The sequence below is a fragment of the Schistocerca cancellata genome, chromosome 5 (assembly GCF_023864275.1).
Source record: "Schistocerca cancellata isolate TAMUIC-IGC-003103 chromosome 5, iqSchCanc2.1, whole genome shotgun sequence".
NCBI lineage: Eukaryota > Metazoa > Arthropoda > Insecta > Orthoptera > Acrididae > Schistocerca > Schistocerca cancellata.
The window spans coordinates 579,624,802-579,642,167 of record NC_064630.1 but is presented as its reverse complement, the minus strand read 5'-3'; the positions used below and the strand labels follow the sequence as shown (position 1 = coordinate 579,642,167).

Sequence of the window (17,366 nt, the reverse complement as noted above, 5' to 3'; positions counted from 1 at the left end):
ACGAGTGAACGCCAATTGCTCTCTGATTATGTGGTTGATTGGTTGTACAAATGATCAGTGTTGTTATAATTACTAGCAAAATCCATATATTCAGACTACCAGAGTGGAAGTAAACAACTAAGAGGAATAACAGCTAAGAAACCTTACATATTATCTTCTTGTTGTATCCAAGAAAATGAAATTTTGAGAAAATTTTTGCCCAGATCACTACACTAGTAAGGCCCAGTTGTACAGTTCCTGTCTAGCAGCCACTTATGTTCTATTCTGGAAGTAGTGTGTAAAATGGTTTGTACGAACATAACAATGCCTAACTGAAGAATAGTCAGGGATAACTAAACCGGTGATTCTGGCAGAGTTAGTGAAGTTAACCAGCGAATAAGTTTTGACAAAGGCAGGAGTAGTTCCAGAATTAGTCATGACAAGATTGTTTGTTAGAAAGAGGAAGGAGAAGAAACATGGACATCACATGAGTAATGATTCCAAATTTATATAAAAATCTCATACTACTACTTTTCTATCTCAAGCTAGAGAAACTAGAGTGTATGAATGAAATGTGAAACTATTTTCTAACATACAGCTTTTTGCTTGTAGTAGGCCTAATGGGCATTTTATGTTGGTCTTTGTGAAATATATTCTGTCATGTTAAAAAAATGACCATTTGTGCCAAAACAGTCTCATTTATTTGGTGTGTGTTACAATTGCTGCAATGATCGAAAGGTCTATTTTGTTCTATCCAGCAGATGGTGACAAAATAGACTTAATCAGTTCAAGAAACCACACCAGTCTTGGGTACTATTTGTATTAACAGCTTACGCAATATTAGACAACAATATTTTGATTTTTCATGTAGCAAAACGTTTAAAAAACGTTGATGAGGTAATAGATTCTTTCACAGAAAGGAAAGCATGCCCTGTAAAGCTGTAGCAAGACTAGAGGGAAAACAAAGCTAGGAGCTAAAGATTGAAGAAATGTGTACTGTCTTGCTTGTCTCTTGTCTTTACTGGTTTTATGTATCCTATATTTAATTTTATGTCATCCAAAACAGGAAGTTATTAGCTAACAGGCAATAAAAAGTGCAAATTTTCCGAAGAGTTCTTATTCTCCCAGACACAAAGAGACTCACCCAGTATTAATTGTGGATATTTTTAGTGGGGGGTAGGATGTCAAACTGGGCAAGTGGGAGCAGGAGAGGCACCACAGGACATTTTAATTTCCACTGTCCTGAATATAGTTTGATGGCAACCAGTGCAAAATATATATGTTTCAATTCCAAGGAGCGAAATACAGTGATGTGCGATAGAAGAATGCTGTGTGAAGCCCAAATAACATGTCTTACATTTCCTCAAACATATATGTTTTATGTATCAGACTCTTCAGAAAGATGTGAACTACAAAATGAACATATTATTGAAAATTCGATTTTTAAAAATATTTCAAATGCTCAGTGGAGATGGGGGGGGGGGGCACTGCTATCTTGTATTGCCCCATTTCTGAAATATCGTAGATCCGGGGCTGATGTGCAGAGCAGTCTGTGTTCTAGTGGGGAAGTGTGTAGTCTCCACGTGGCCCGTGTTTACATTTAATGATTTTGCTGTTCCCTCCTCATTTACTGCTCTCACGTCAAATGAAACAAAAAAATTGCTTTCTGTGGCCGGGAGCTATCAAGTGAAGTAAAATACATACACATGATTACGGAAGGCTAATATATGTTATTAGTTTCAGATTTTATTTTATTTCCACTTTTCTGACAGTCATGCATTAATCGCCTTGTAGAACAATGAAGTTATTATTGTCGGTTTGCTAAAGAAATTTGGTTTTTTATTAATCTTTTACAATGAGGCAGTCAATGTATTTGAAACGAAGTGTTTAGTTCCACACTGTTGGCTAATTTCAACTGCTCAATGCATTTCAAGTGCACGTTTTCATATTGTAGCACATATGGCATTATGCCATAATAAAGAATCAAAAATGAGTTAATACAGTACTGGTACTCCAAGAAAATTTACATCCCGAAACCCACACTGCAAAGCTTAATATCAGGTTGTGGCCTACTTCATTGTGAATCTGGACATACGAATGTGCTCTTTAAGTATGCAATTTAAATGTGCCACTTTAATATGGCTCACAAAATTCTGATTCTCTTGGAGTATCCTCTCATGTCTTTTTTCTTTTACGACATGATCATACAAGCTTCCTGCGTCATAGTAGCTGCCAATGTGGTGGCGCTTGTTATCTGGCGCTATCTGACAACTACTGAAACGAACATATTTCTAACAGGTCATGGGAAAATATTGTGAATGGTGGTTTGAAAAGCTTTACTATCAAAGTAAATTTACTTTTACGCAAGTTGAACTATGTGCGAGAATGTACGATGAATTTCTGAAATAACAGAGCGTTTGATGATGAGCCATTTAGAAGTAATTCATGCCCAGAAGATCAGACATTCATGTTGTTATTATGAGCAAATTGATATAGTGCTATGGGAAGCTCTCTCTCCTCTGTGGTAGCTAATTTATTTGTGGAAAATTTTGAGGACAAGTCACTGGACTCGGCTAAAAATTTTACCGGCACATTTGTGTGATATAACTTAAAGTGTGACACTCACAAAAAAGATCAACATTATATGTGGAATCTTAGCTTCTCTTGCAGCTTATTAACCATAGAGACCAATATTATATGCGAAAGCTTTGCTTTTCTTGTAGCAACACTATGTATATTAATTTAAAACATTACCTTTTCCTGTTTGTGTGTCCGCACTACTTAACATTGATGTGTCCTGTGGTCTGAATAACCGCTGTCATCGTCTGACGGGATCACGTGACATGAGCTATTACTGGCTTACAAAAGCGCGTCGCAATCTCGATTTCAATAGTTCGGAAAGTATCATGCGGTGTTTGATGGAATTCGAATTTATACTTTCGTAATATGAAAATATGCAGCATACATGTTGTTGCACATCTAAAATCTTCCAAAAAGGGGTTTTCTGCCCTGAGTTTCGTTTTCTAAAGTGCCGGGAAATTCTATGCCCGTGTATAAAAACATAACCATTCAGAGGATTGATAAGTTTTACAGTTCCGAGGGAAAATATACTGTCACTTCATAATGTGGAAAAAGTGTGTTTTAATCTGGGAGAGAGTGTATTTTTAACCAGGAAAACCGGAAAAAATCCAGGAATTTTTTTTCCTTGTCCGTGTATATACTCTGAAAAAATAAAAAATTAAAAAATACCTATTTGTGGCTGGTTGCCTTAAAGATTTAATAATTACCATTGTGCTATAGCCAAGCCCATTAAATATTGTTTCTTCTCATCAAGATAACATAAATATTCTCATGTACCCCTCCTTTTGACACTTTCAATGATAGTACGTGAGTGATAGTAGCATAATGGTCAATTTTTATTAAAAAATCAATTACTTGTGGGCAATGTGTTTTGTCTTTAACAAGCATCACAAAAGTTCTGCAAACTAATAAAAAGATATGAAGGAAGCCCTAGCAGCGTGTGTTGTTTAATTGACAAAACCCTTCAAATGATTTACCTACAGCATAAGGAAGTTCCATTTTTACAAGTTATCTTTCAGAAATATTTTTGGAAAGTGATGCCAGTTGTAGGGACTAGCCACTCATCACACAACTTTTATGAAAACTTATATTTTTAATTTGTTTGTGGATACTTTTATTTTAGTGAATATGTGTAAAATGTATGTAATTATTCTTTTGTCTAGGAAAAGTCATCAGTATTTTGTACAGTGTTTTAGGTTTTTTTCTGTTTGTGCTTTAAGGAATGTTAACTCCTACTGGAGATTTGGACTTGTGCAAAATTGGACAAGCTCGCAACACATTGATGAACGTGAAGTTGAGCCAAGTATCTGACTCTGTAGAGGGCCAGACAGTAGTTGATCCTAAAGGATACCTGACAGATCTTCAGAGCATGATACCATCATATGGTGGAGACATAAAGTGAGTTTTGATTGGGTATATGTACTATTGCTGCTAACAAAAATATAACTGTGATCTTTTATTTAGTGGATTTGCTTTACACAGTATAACTTATTTTTATTTCTGCCATTGAATGGAACCAGAATAGTTTTTTCACTCGAGAGATTTTATTTTCAGTGACATAAAGAAGGCACGACTTCTCTTAAAGTCTGTGCGAGAGACAAATCCAAACCACCCACCTGCTTGGATAGCGTCAGCAAGACTGGAGGAGGTTACTGGCAAAGTACAAGCGGCAAGGAACCTTATTATGAAAGGTTGTGAGGTAATGGCTTTGAAATCTTACGTTCTCTGGATTTATTGTTTTCTTTAATGTCACTCTTCTGAAATTTGAAACCATTATTTGATAATTTTTGAAGCTGTTATTTTTCAGTTGAAAAACTTTAGCATGCAAAAAGGTCAGAAAACACACAGGATTTCATTCAGACAGTCTTGGAAGTGAGTGTAAATCATCATCATCATCATCATCATCATCATCATCATCATTTAGGACTGATTATGGCTTTCAGCATTCAGTCTGGAGCATACTCCCCCTTATAATGTGCATTACAGAGTATCAGGTTTGAAGGCCTGAAGATTAATGAAACACAGCTGAAGTGAAGGTAGTTCATAAATCAGATAAAACAGAACAATCTCACCAGTTAGATCTAAGTGAAAGTGATGATGAACTGATGAGTTATGGATTTACAAATTTCATTGATCGCATTCGCAGTACTTTGTTATGATTTTAACTGTCTCAGTTAGTTTATAAAATACGAGTAGCAAGTCTCTCAGTGTGTATGCTGACTAAAAAATTGACTCAATTCTGGTGTGGTACTGAAAACATTTCAAGGTAGAAATAATGATGTGAACTGTGGTGCATCCCTTGTGGAGTATTGATTAGCATCATTGGCTGGAGTGTTGCAGGTCCCAATCACCAGCATATATTTGTTATTTAGTATTTGTACTTTTTGGAAGGTTCTCGGGACTTCTAATGTTAGTTATGCCATGACATGGAGATGCTGGGTACCTCAAAACAGTATATAACCTTGGCTCCAGCTAGGCAATTTAAAAGCCACCACCTACATGAACAGAAACCAGAATACAAACAGTACATCATCCCAAAGGTATGAATATTTGGGAGACCAATGGATTCCGAGTTAGCAGTAACTTAGCTACATATCAAGCATCCATCAATGTTTTTTGGAGAGCTGATCAAGACCTAACAAAATGACTGAGAGAATTCAACCGAGTTGCCAAATACAACAGTTGGAATGACACGATGTGTTTGGCAAATGTATACTTTTACTTGGATGGCATAGCGCAGCATTGATTCAGGAACAGAAATGAGAAAATCAATAGCTGGGACAAATTCCAGGCTGAACTGAAGAAAATGTTTGGTGCTGATCTACAGCAAACACACTTAGTAGAAGACCAATTGAAGGAAGGGGCCCAGTATCATGGTGAAATGAGACAGTCATATGTACAGAATGTTTTGGCCATATGAAACATAGTGAATCTGAACATTACATAAACTGAAAAAATCTCACATTTGATGAAGCGCAGCAGACATGCATGAAGCTCTTCTGTAAGGAATGTTACAACAATAGAAGGCTTCATGAAGTGATTTCAGCATGTCAGGGAAATGTTGCAGAAAAAGTGTTATATGAAAGAGGTATGATTGACTCCTGAATGTGTCCCCTATGTCAGTCGTTGAAGATTACTATGATCTTGCCTCTCCTGTACATCAGGTAGCAAGAGAAGTTTATGGAAGCTGGAAATATCAGATTGAGTACACGAGAGACAACGGCCATGACTGTTGTCTCTGCACATCAGGGGGTAATAGAGTGTGTTGAAGAGGAGGATTATCAATCTGTAGATCTAATCTCAGCCACCAGCAGAATGCCCCATGAACAATGGACTCAAACGTATGCTGCAGCAGTCTAAAGACAACCCAGTATCTGACCAGTGCAGGTACAATCAACTCCTTCGCCAAGTATAAAACATCACAGTAGAACAGACATTTGGAGGACAGAGGACAATACAGGGATCTGCTTCCACTGTGGATGTCCAAGATGCTACTGCAGAGAAAGACAATGCGTGCTGACAACTATTACACCCTATGGCACCAATCATTACAACAGTACGGTTAGCGGCAGTCGGCTGCAGACGATTACAGTTGACCTGCGGGATGAACCCCATTGCTGTACCCTGGATAAGATCACTTCTCATCATGCCATAGCTCCTCCCCATCATTGTATAGAGATACCAGCTGCTCACCTAGCCACTAAATTCAGGAAAACTAAATGAGATGACCATCTATGAAGGTGAGGCTGCCGTAGATGAAAATTGACCATTGACGAAAGGTCAGGAAATCTCATCACTGGCCAACATCTCTGGGTGCTAGTTGACTTAGAGGCTTCTTTTCCTGTAATGTCAAATGTCTGTTGTCACCAGCTAAAGATGACTATTTTCCATGATATGAAAGCAATTGTGCCGAAGGCTGAAAATGGGAAATTGCCCAGCCAGCAGGGACATGCATTGTAATCATAACTATCAGTGACAGAACACAGATTTTTGAATTTATTGTTTTATCAGTATGTAGTCTTGATATTATTCTCAGATGGGGCTTCTTGCTGGCATCACTAGCAGTCATAGATTGTGTAGGGTCAGAGCTTCAGATTTACGAAGCTATTCAAACAAGTACACACAACTGAGATTGGGCTGGGCAATTGTTTGCTGGTGCAGATGTTGTTACCTCGCCATCATCAATGGTGCTTAGTTAAACTGTGAAGCTTTTGCTAGTTAAAAAAAGCTACTCAGGCTTACAAAAGAAATCTACCTACCAGCAATGATCATAAACATTGCAGGAGATCATGAAGAACTTCAGATAACTGATTGTCGTGAGCAGCCACAACTCATCCCTAAAGGTGTGCGTGCCATTGGAGAAGAACTGCGCTCACTACCACTGCAGGAAGGAAGCAATTGTTGAACTGCCAATAGTTTCTGGGTTTCTTGAGAAACAATGTCAGTGTGTGTTAGCCATTCTGCCCCATTTTTCCAATGTTGGCTGAACAGTGCATAATTCAGGAGGCAATGGAGAAGGTGGTGCAAGTTGACATCATTCAACCTTCGGAGAGTCCTTGGAGCTCTCCTGCAGTCCTTGTGAAGGAGAAGAAGGATGGCACATGGTGTTTTTCTGGTACCGAGCGCCACGGGTTTCGAATCCACGGCAGGCAGCATGGAACTCGATGACCACTAGAGGTCTCTGCAGCAGTCGTGCTGTACGCTGTGGCTGCGCACGCTCCTGGCCCCGAGTCTAACGTGAGGGCTCCACTGTGGAGCACGTGGTCCCAGTGGCCAATAGCGACATACCCTGTCGTGTATTTAGGTGGCTGCCTCTCACTCAGTGAGGCGGTCTGGTATTCGCATTGAACCAGTAGATATCTCATTTTCAGACATCATGTTTACATTGCGTGTGTTTATTTCTCATTTACGAGTGGACGTTGTTTTGATTTCGTGAGGTTATCTCTTGTGACCCTGTTGCTTAATACTTTGTTTTTGATCTTGGTGTTTTGCTAGGTTGTCCATCGTTGTGCTTGTACTTCCATTCCTGTTTGTCCATCTTGTTTGTTTGCGGGCTGCTCCTGTTCGGTCCTGCCGCATTTTCGTTAGCGGCAACACTGCGACCATTCCTGCCGCGGTTACAACAGTTTTTGTGTAGACTGCCAAAAACTGAACAAAATTACAAAGAAAATTGCTGCCCATTGCCGCTCATTTATTACTGCTTGAAAGGAGCAAAGTATTTCTCGACTTTGAACATGCAGACAGAGTACTGGCAAATTGAGGTTAACAAGGCTGACCAGGAAAAGACTGCCTTCAGAACATCTGACGGTCTCTATGAGTTCAAATTTATGCCATTTGGGCTGTGTAGCACTCTAGCCATCTTTTGAGCATATGGAGGGTGATCTCCTTTGACATCTTAAATGGATTATGTATTTTCGCTATCTGGATGACATTATTGTTTTTCAAAGGCATGTGAAGAACATCTAACCTGCCTGACAACAATGTTGAAGTGTGTTCAGGCTGCAGGTGCCCATCTTAAATGGATGATGTGTCTTCGCTATCTGGATGAAATTATTGTTTTTCAAAGACATTTGAAGAACATCTAACCTGCCTGACAACCATTAAAGTGTGTTCAGACTGCAGGTGTCCATCCTAATCCAAAAATATGTCTCTTCACCACCCTGGAAACAAAAATTTTGGGGACTCAGTGAACAGTAGTGGAGTCTGACCAATCCAGAGAAAACAAAACATTCACAAATTTTCTGATTCCTTGGCACATTCATGAAGTGGGACATTCCTGTGGTATGTGCTTGTACTACTGGAGATTCATAATGAACCTCAGTATCAAAGTACGACCCTTGCAAGGACTACTGCAGTGATAGGAAAATTTCCCTGTAATGACGTGCAAGAAAGATCTGTTCTTGTCCTTATGAAGGCACTAGCATCTCACCAGTCCTATCATCATGCGACGAGAATGCTGAGACAGAACTGCACACTAGTGCTAGCATTTTTAGTGAGAGTTACAGTTCTAGTACAAATCCACAAGGGTGCTGAGAAGATGATAGCTTATTCTTCCAGATTACTCTCCAAGTCTGAGATGAACTACTCTACAATGGAGAAAGAGTGTCTTGTGGTTGTTAGAGCCATCAGCAATTTCTGGCCATGTTTATTTTACGAACCATTCACCATTGTGATGGGACATCATTCTCTATGCAGACTGACTGGCCTGCAGGATCTGTTTGGTTGACTGGTGAGACAGGCACTGAGGCTTCAGAAGTACAAAGTATTGTGGTATTCAAAAACATACACAAACACAAGGATATCAATTGTCTTTCAAGGAAGCATTTGATGGTCACAGCAATGTGGATGAAGTATCACTCATCACTGCACTAAATGACATTGCTGCTGAACAGAGGAAAGATGCAGCACCTCTGAAACCACAGGAGCCTTGAAGGAGGAGGATCTCATGAAAGATAATTCCAATTAATAAACAGAATATTGTATAAGAGGAACTATGATCCAATGAGTGGCAGCGGTTGCTTGTCATTGCAGCTCATCTACTGCTACCTATCCTGAAGTATTTCCATGATCCTCGTACTAATCACACGCTTTAATTTGGTACTTATGTGGAAGACGCCTTGGACGAAAGCTTGCTATTGGCCGTAGCACATTGGTTGCCGGGACAAGCCCCACTCTTTCTCACAGGCAGGCAGCTTACAACATATAAAAGAAATGAACACATTATCGGTTGTTCTTTCTTAACTCATTATCTGTTACCCTTTAATATGTGTAATGTTAATCTATATTTACACTCGTACTGTTATGACTGAAGGAACACAGACTGTCAATCACTAACAGGTGTTTATTTCACACACCATGAAAATACAGGTCCAGTTCGCAAGCCAAATTCTGTTCCAATAAACAATGTCCAGTTAGTCCAACCAAGCATAGACAGAGAATGATAGACTATACCAAAATAGTAGTCCAGAATTTGGAGCATGATCCTAACTCTTGATCATTGGCATAGGTAACTGTGTAGTACAGTGAAGTGACATGAACTGCCTGTAGTTGCCTACATGCTGTACATAGTGTTTGCACCTGTGTGAGTAGGATTGGGTGGCCAAAGGTGAGACTTGCATCCATGTTGCAGTGGTTCACACTCTATCAGACATATTGAAATTGGCCTGTCTGGCCAACTGGTGAGTCTTACTGGCATGCTGTGGCTAGTGTTGTGGTTGTTGTTTATTCCTTTGGCAGATCACCCGAGGTAGCTGCAACAGGACACACTGCTGCCACTGTTCAGACTGTTTTGTGTCTCATATCCAGCTGAGACATGAAGTGGCAGTCAGATTGCATTTTATTATGAAATATTGTAATTGCAATGAACTGAGTTGTGATTGTGCCTGCACTGATGAACGTCGTGTTATACAGGTGTACATAAAGTCCGGGAAAACTTTCAATTATTTATTGCACAAGAACCGAACATTGTGCAGATATCATACATTTGTTATTTCGAAGAGAAACCCTGAAAGTTTCTTTTCATATATACTGCTACAGCATTGTTTGGTAATTTGCCGATAGTCAGCGCTAGACGCAAACATGGCAAGTTCAGGTGCTGAGTGAGCTTTCTGTTTGTTGGAGTTCGAAATGGCCTCTCTGATCACCAGATCTCATTCCGTGTGACTTTTTTTTGTGGGACCACATTAAAGATCTGATGTATGTACAGCCTGTACCATGTGATGTAGCAGATCTCCAGAAGAGAATACGGGAAGTGACTACCACAGTCAACAATGCCATGCTGTGTCAGGTATGGCAAGAATTCGATTACCGTACTGACGTCTGCTGGGTCACTCGTGGTTCACGTATCGAATGTTTGCAAAAAAACTTTCAGAGTTTCCCTTCAAAATGCAATATGTATGACATCTGTACAATGTTTAGTTCTTGTGCAATAAATAATTGAAAGTGTTGCTGGACTTTATGTTAGCAAAACACTAGTTGTCAACATCATCTATCTACTGCCACGATTACCATCAATATGTTCTGTTTCATTACACACATCAGGCAGGTCTCCCACTTTCCAGAAAGACATGCAGCAGTAATTCCATTCCATATAATATTGTTTTTCTGTGATGGTATTTATGTTTTTTTCTTAGGTCAATCCAAAGTCTGAAGATCTGTGGCTGGAAGCAGCTCGACTGCAACCTCCAGACACTGCACGAGCTGTTATAGCCCAGGCTGTTCGCCATATACCCACTTCTGTGCGGATATGGATCAAAGCTGCTGATCTGGAGACTGAGCTAAAGGCAAAACGAAAAGTCTACAGGAAGGTATGATATCCATATTACGTTTTTGATTGTTTGTTTTCTTTTTTAGTAAAACACTTATAACATGTCTGAGCCCTTATCACTGAGGAGTTAGCATGCTGCTGTTTGTTAGTAGAGAACTAGTGTATCTGTTATTAGTGGGCGAAGGACTACAATCATTCTGTTTCGAAACCATTTTGATAAGTAAAAGTAAAGCTGCCCTTTATGTGAAAGCTGCTTTGAACACTTCTGTGCTATATTACATATGGTTGTATTGCAGGTGATATGCTCTACCTATGACCTTTCAGTTAACTTACCTAGCCAGTTGTGCTTGAATATACAGATTTTTATGTGTTTTTTCAACCAGGATTTTCCACTGTTGTTAATTAGCAGTTTAAAATGCTCTTAAAGACATGAGACAGCTTGGAATCACAACCATGGGTGAAAGAAATGATAAGTTGCAGAGAGGTGATGGGAGGGGTGGGGGGGAGACAGCATCTACTGAGGATTTGATCTGTAACTTTTAGATGAGCAGTCTGATACTTCCCCACTTTGCCCTTACATATCTGACATGCATACTTCATGTATCTAACCAGTGTCAATTACAGAAGCCAACATGCAGTAAGCTGCATTTCCTTCACCTTTCAATTCCTTTTTAGCAGGTGTTACATACCACATTATCAACTTCTAATTTATTCCACACCATTCACACAAGCAGTCTGTTATGTTCAGTTGTTTCAAATACTGTATAAGTGAAAAGTCACATTAATAAATTACGTTTGTGTGTATGTTGTTAGATATTTTCACTATATATATATCTTAAATGAAGCCTCCTCTTCTACTTTGTGGAACTTCTTTTTCATATTTATTCTGTGTATAATTTATTGTAAGCTGAATTCCTTCTACCTGTATACAGTAAAAATATGAGGAGTGGAAATGGAAAACATAATGTCACAAAATTGTTGATGTTTACATTTTGTACTCCTGCTGCTAGCACAATCAGGGGAATTGCCTAATTTCACTACTGCTTTAATGGATTGTTTTTAATGTGTTTAAACTTCTTCAGAAAAATTTAATTGTCTGCCTCTGAGGTGAGCAAGTGCTGTGGCTGACTGGGATTTGTCCACCTTGTAGTATAAACTGGCTGCTGTTGTGCCTGTTAAGCAAGACAAAGGTATTGAGAGGATGAGTTCTATGACATCTCATCAATATTGTTCTTTTTGACAATAAAGTACTGTTAATTGTGTTTTTGAGATTGGTTGTAAATTTTATCAAAAAAGTAACAAGTCTTTAAATTAGCTCGCTTACAGAAAATGTAATATAAATGGAAAAATACGTTACATATCAGCAGAGATAAGTGGACTGCATCTTACTTCATAGCAGTGAAAAAGGTTGTAATTACACTTGTTTCCCGTGTTAACTGCCCTTCTTCAAATTGAGCCTGCTGTATAAAATAAAATCACCAGAAAGGAAACCATTACAATATTCTAAGTGCAATTTTTTTCAAAAACAAGTTTTTAGTGCTGTCACATTTTTGGTACTCTGTTGTATGTCCCAGCATTTCTTCCAAGTGTCGAAACATGGGAGAAATGTTTCAAACATTCATAACTAGAAGGCGCATGGCCTTTGTGCCAAGCAGTTCTTCCTTCAGAAGTCCAGTTGCCATTCAAAGAGTGTGTACAGCTAACTTCTTTGATTTTAAAGATGCTGCGGAAACACTGTTGTCAATGTATGCTTTGTAGGGATGTTTCCTTATGTACCTTGTAAGTCGACTACCAAACAGTAAGAGCAAGGTATGGTAGGTGTGGCACAAAGAACTACGTTCACACATGATCAAGGAACACATTTAATACCCGACTATGCAACTACAAAGAAACATACGAAATACTCTCAGAATTCGTAAGTTCTGGCAGTGTCAATCGCCGGCATGGTTGGTACTGGGAAAATGCACAGCACAGTAGAAAAGGCAGATGCTGAGCAAGGTGGTAGTCTCGTCCCCGATTTTCACCAGCACAATGATATTCTGACACAAGGTGTGGAATGAATAGTCTTTAACTGAAAACATGGTACAAAACATCACTTTGCAACATCTGTAATACATTACTGAGAAACTTATTTTGATATACATTTTGAGGTGACCTTTAATTACGAGCCGCATCTGCTCTGGGTACATTACATTCACAGATCTGACAGAGTTGGTGTAATAACTTTGAAATATTTTGTGAGTATGCTGTAAATGTACAATATGAATGTTTAGGGAGCAGTATTCATGTCTTTGATGTAATGTTCACACTTTATAATGGGTCTGCACTGAAGGGAAATTTATGCTATTTGACAGCTTCTTACTTTTCTGTCCTGTTATCAGGTCTCATGTCTATCATTAATATGTGATTCCATCATGGAGGAGACCTTCATTTCAAATTCTAGGTATTTGTTGAGTGTGATCCACAGCTTTTATAAATCACAAAAATGACATTATATAACATCTTAAGCTTCCATTCTTTTTATTTCTTATAAAGACTAAATTGAACAGCATTTACAGGTGTTCATGATGTCATTTCTGCAGTGTCTAGTTAATTGCCAAGATTTTGTGAGCAGAAAGGAGGAGATCATTAACGTGTTTGGGAGGCATTATAACATGTCCAGATATGGTATACTTTCTGTGTAAGTCCGTACAGTTCTGTAATGTTTACCTGTCTCTGCTTTTCTCAGACATGCTATTGTGTTGTTAAGTTTTATAGTATATGTCGTGTCATCCTTTCTCAAAGTGGTTAAATGGATTATTCCAGGCTCTTGAACATATACCTAATTCAGTTCGACTTTGGAAAGCTGCTGTAGAGCTTGAAGATCCAGAAGATGCAAGGATTTTGCTCAGTCGTGCTGTAGAATGCTGTCCAACTAGTGTTGATCTCTGGCTTGCACTTGCTAGGTGAGTCGGATATATCTGTATTATTCTGTAGCAGTACTTTGCCTTTTTAGTTATAGTCTGCCTTCTTTCCAACATGTTAACTGTCATCAGACCAGTGAGACCACCAGTTTTACTTACTGAAAACTCATTGTTAAGTTATTAAACTCAGTTCCATGATAGCTGTATAAATAGCTGTTCAAATGGTTCAAATGGCTCTGAGCACTATGGGACTTAACTTCTGAGGTCATCAGTCCCCTAGAACTTAGAACTACTTAAACCTAACTAACCTAAGGACATCACACACATCCATGCCCGAGGCAGGATTCGAACCTGCGACCGTAGTGGTCGCAAGGTTCCAGACTGTAGTGCCGAGAACCGCTCGGCCACCCCGGCCGGCAAATAGCTGTGTATAATGTGTTAGTCTGTGATGCTACATTGGTACCTCTGCTGATATTTGTGGAATGTGCAAGTCCAAGCAAAATATTACCTCTTAGCCAACATGTTCATTGACAGAAATTAAAACTATGCTTTCAGTTAAGAGTGAAACTCATCTTTGTGCTTTGTGACTGGTAATTGTCTAAAAAACTTCAATAATTTAAAATTATTGTGTATCTGCCAGTTACAAAAAAAGGATTTTATGGAGTCTATTGGACTGACACATTGAGAAATGTGTGCTTGAAATTGTTAAAGAGTACCAAACAAGAGGCTTGATGTTGGCTATAGAATGTGCCATATTTCCATCTGTTGTGTCTTATCCTATTCCCTCCTATTTAAATATAAGAGTATGTTCTTACATTTGTGTAGCTGTTACACATCAGCCTGTACTGTTTTGCTCTGTTTCTTAATTCCTCATGCCATTTATATATTTTATTATTTTATTTTATTTTTTTATTTTATTTATTTATTTATGTGTATTTTGTGATTGTCAAATAACCTTTGACAGATATATTTGAAGCAGCACCATATAATGCACCCCTTTTAGATATCATAGATAAACAGTGTCTGAGTAGTATAAGTGGATGAGGAGCTGTCTTTTTAATAGTGGTAGTTTTTTAATTTTTTCTGTGCAGTAACGAGATGCTCATTTGTGGCTGCTGTTTAGTGTGCAAATGGCTTAGCTAATATCATGAATTGTGCTATAATTAATTAGGCCATTTTTAGTTGTTTACGTACTATGTAGAAGCTGCTGATTGCTTCTCTGTGCTATTGTATACATGCCTTTTATTGACATTAGTGGAATTTCTTTTTAATATAGATCTGTTGAATGCAATGTGTGAAAGATTAGTACCACTGTGTGGTAAAATCTGATTGAGCTCTACAGAAAGTGCAGTAGGTATTTTAATGATCAGTTTTGATGTTTAGTCTGGCAGAAGTAATAAATCACTTTAAATAGTAGAAAAGGAAGAGGGAGAGAACTTGACAGGAAAAAGTATGGAAGAAATTCTACAAAATACAGAACTGATCATTTATTGCAATCTCAAACAGAGGATTTTACATTGCTGCTTAAATTTTTTCTCAATTTTTGTCTCATTTTCTTAATTTTGAATTAGAATTTTAAGAGAGATTCGTATCCCATTTAGTCATAGGACACACTTAAGAGAAATAATGAGTAGTGGTCCTTAGTGACTCTCTCTGCTGCCATGTTGAAAAATAACTGCTAGAGTGGAGAGCAGCTACGAAGGTGGGTGAGGATCGGATGCACAGAAGCATGCGGAAGTGCACCACGTGACTTACAGCCAATCCCGCCTCGGTAACATTCTTGTCTTCATTCTGTGCGGGTCATGCTTTGTTCGGAAGTTCTAACTGTTTATTTCAGTCATTGTGTTCCGTTCTGAGTGCTGACTGCCTTCATAGTGTTCATTATGAGTGATGGTAGACAATCACGCCAACTACTACACAAACAGGCAAGAGGAATAGTGTTCTGTGTGTACCACTACTTTAATCCATGCCGACACAAGGCATGGGTCACGCTGTTGCCAAATGCCAGGAACAGACAGCTGAAGCCTGTGGTGTTGGTTTGAGGACCGTTCAGAGGATATCCAGTGATGCTAAGACGTCAACGCAAGCCTGCGGCTCAACTGCTTTCAAATCACCAGGGAAGCAACACAACCGCAAAAAAGAAGTGGGTGAACTAGATGATTGCACGAAAAATATTTTGTGGCGCATAGTGTTCAGCACGTATGCTGAAGGCTAGTATCCACCAGCAGAGAAACTAGTTTAGTGTATGAAAGAAGCTGAAAATTTTAATGGAAGCAAATGGACCCTGTTGAGGAGACTGAAAGACATAGGGTGCAGGTATCGGAAAACGAATGATGGTAGGATATTATCAGTGGAATGAAGTGATATTGCAGCTGCAAGAATTATGTTTTTGAGAACAATGCAGGAGATCAGAGAAGCTGGCACATTTTGAATTTATTACTTAGATGAAACTTTCGTTAATCAGAACCACGCAAGGGCTAAGGGTAACAGAATTATTGTGCTTCATATCTGATCAGCAGATACTGGCTTTATTCCCCAGAATAAGCTGATTTTTAAGGCATCTGTAGCTAAGAATTCTGAAGATTACCACTCTGAAATGATGTACAGACTCTTCAAGAGGTGGTTTACATGACAATTATTGCCACATATTCCTGCGTTTTCAGTTATAGTCATGGATAATACGAACATCCACTCAGTGCAAGTGAACAAAGTTTCAAATATGAACTCCAAAAAGGCAGACCTTATTGCATGGCTGTCATCTAATGGAATACCCCATAACTCATTGCATACCAGAGCAGAATTGCTGGTTCTTGTCAATCAACACAAGCCTGCATACAGAGTTTATGAGATAGATGAAATTGCAAAGCAGTATGGACACAGTATCATTAGATTATCCCCCATACCATTGCCATTACAACCCAATTGGGCTGGTATGGGCTCAGGTAAAAGCATATATTGCGGAAGAGAGCAATACATTCAAAATTGCAGATGTTGAGACACTTACACATGAGGCAATAGACCGCATCTCAACATCTGCATGGGCAGCTTGCGAGAGACATGCAAACAAACTGCAAGATGAAGATTACAACAGGGAAATTGGCAGGGACACGGTTATGGAACCATTCATCATAAATCTTGCTGAATTTGATTCATCTACGTCAGACAGCGGAGATGATGGTGTGGATTTCTTGCTGTGATGTATCTAAGTACCAATTACTGCTACTTATGACTTTGTGTGACCATGCCTGCAGCAGCATAAAAAATTAATAGAAGCTCAAGTTTCATCTTTGACTTCATAACAATGCCGTTTTCTTCATAAAACATATTTCGTTCAATTAAGTACACATACTGTAACACTGTAACAGGTTGCACAATGAAAGGAAATTAGCTTTTTGTAACACATTAAACGATCTAGTTCTGATATCCTTATGGTCACAAATTATTAAAACTTGAAAATGCTTTTAAATGTATTTGATCACTGTGGTTGTCTAATGTAAGCAATGCAAAAATTCATTTGATTAACGAAACAAATCGTTGTCGTTCAAAAGACAGAACATTAAACATTGACAGTAAATATTGAAATAATGAATCTACACCATGATTACTGACAAAATAGTGTATGTATTATCTTGAGATTG

At 38.6% G+C, this 17,366-nt stretch overlaps 1 protein-coding gene across 1 annotated transcript in view; it reads left to right on the top strand.

Moving 5' to 3' along the window:
* The window catches only part of LOC126187930 (pre-mRNA-processing factor 6), a 75,218-nt gene that overhangs the window by 22,393 nt on the left and 35,459 nt on the right, over positions 1-17,366 (top strand). Inside the window, exons 7-10 of the mRNA XM_049929292.1 lie at positions 3,780-3,957; positions 4,114-4,258; positions 10,692-10,865; positions 13,631-13,770. Of these exons, the coding sequence (XP_049785249.1) occupies positions 3,780-3,957; positions 4,114-4,258; positions 10,692-10,865; positions 13,631-13,770 (637 nt within the window). The remainder of the gene's footprint in view (positions 1-3,779; positions 3,958-4,113; positions 4,259-10,691; positions 10,866-13,630; positions 13,771-17,366) is intronic.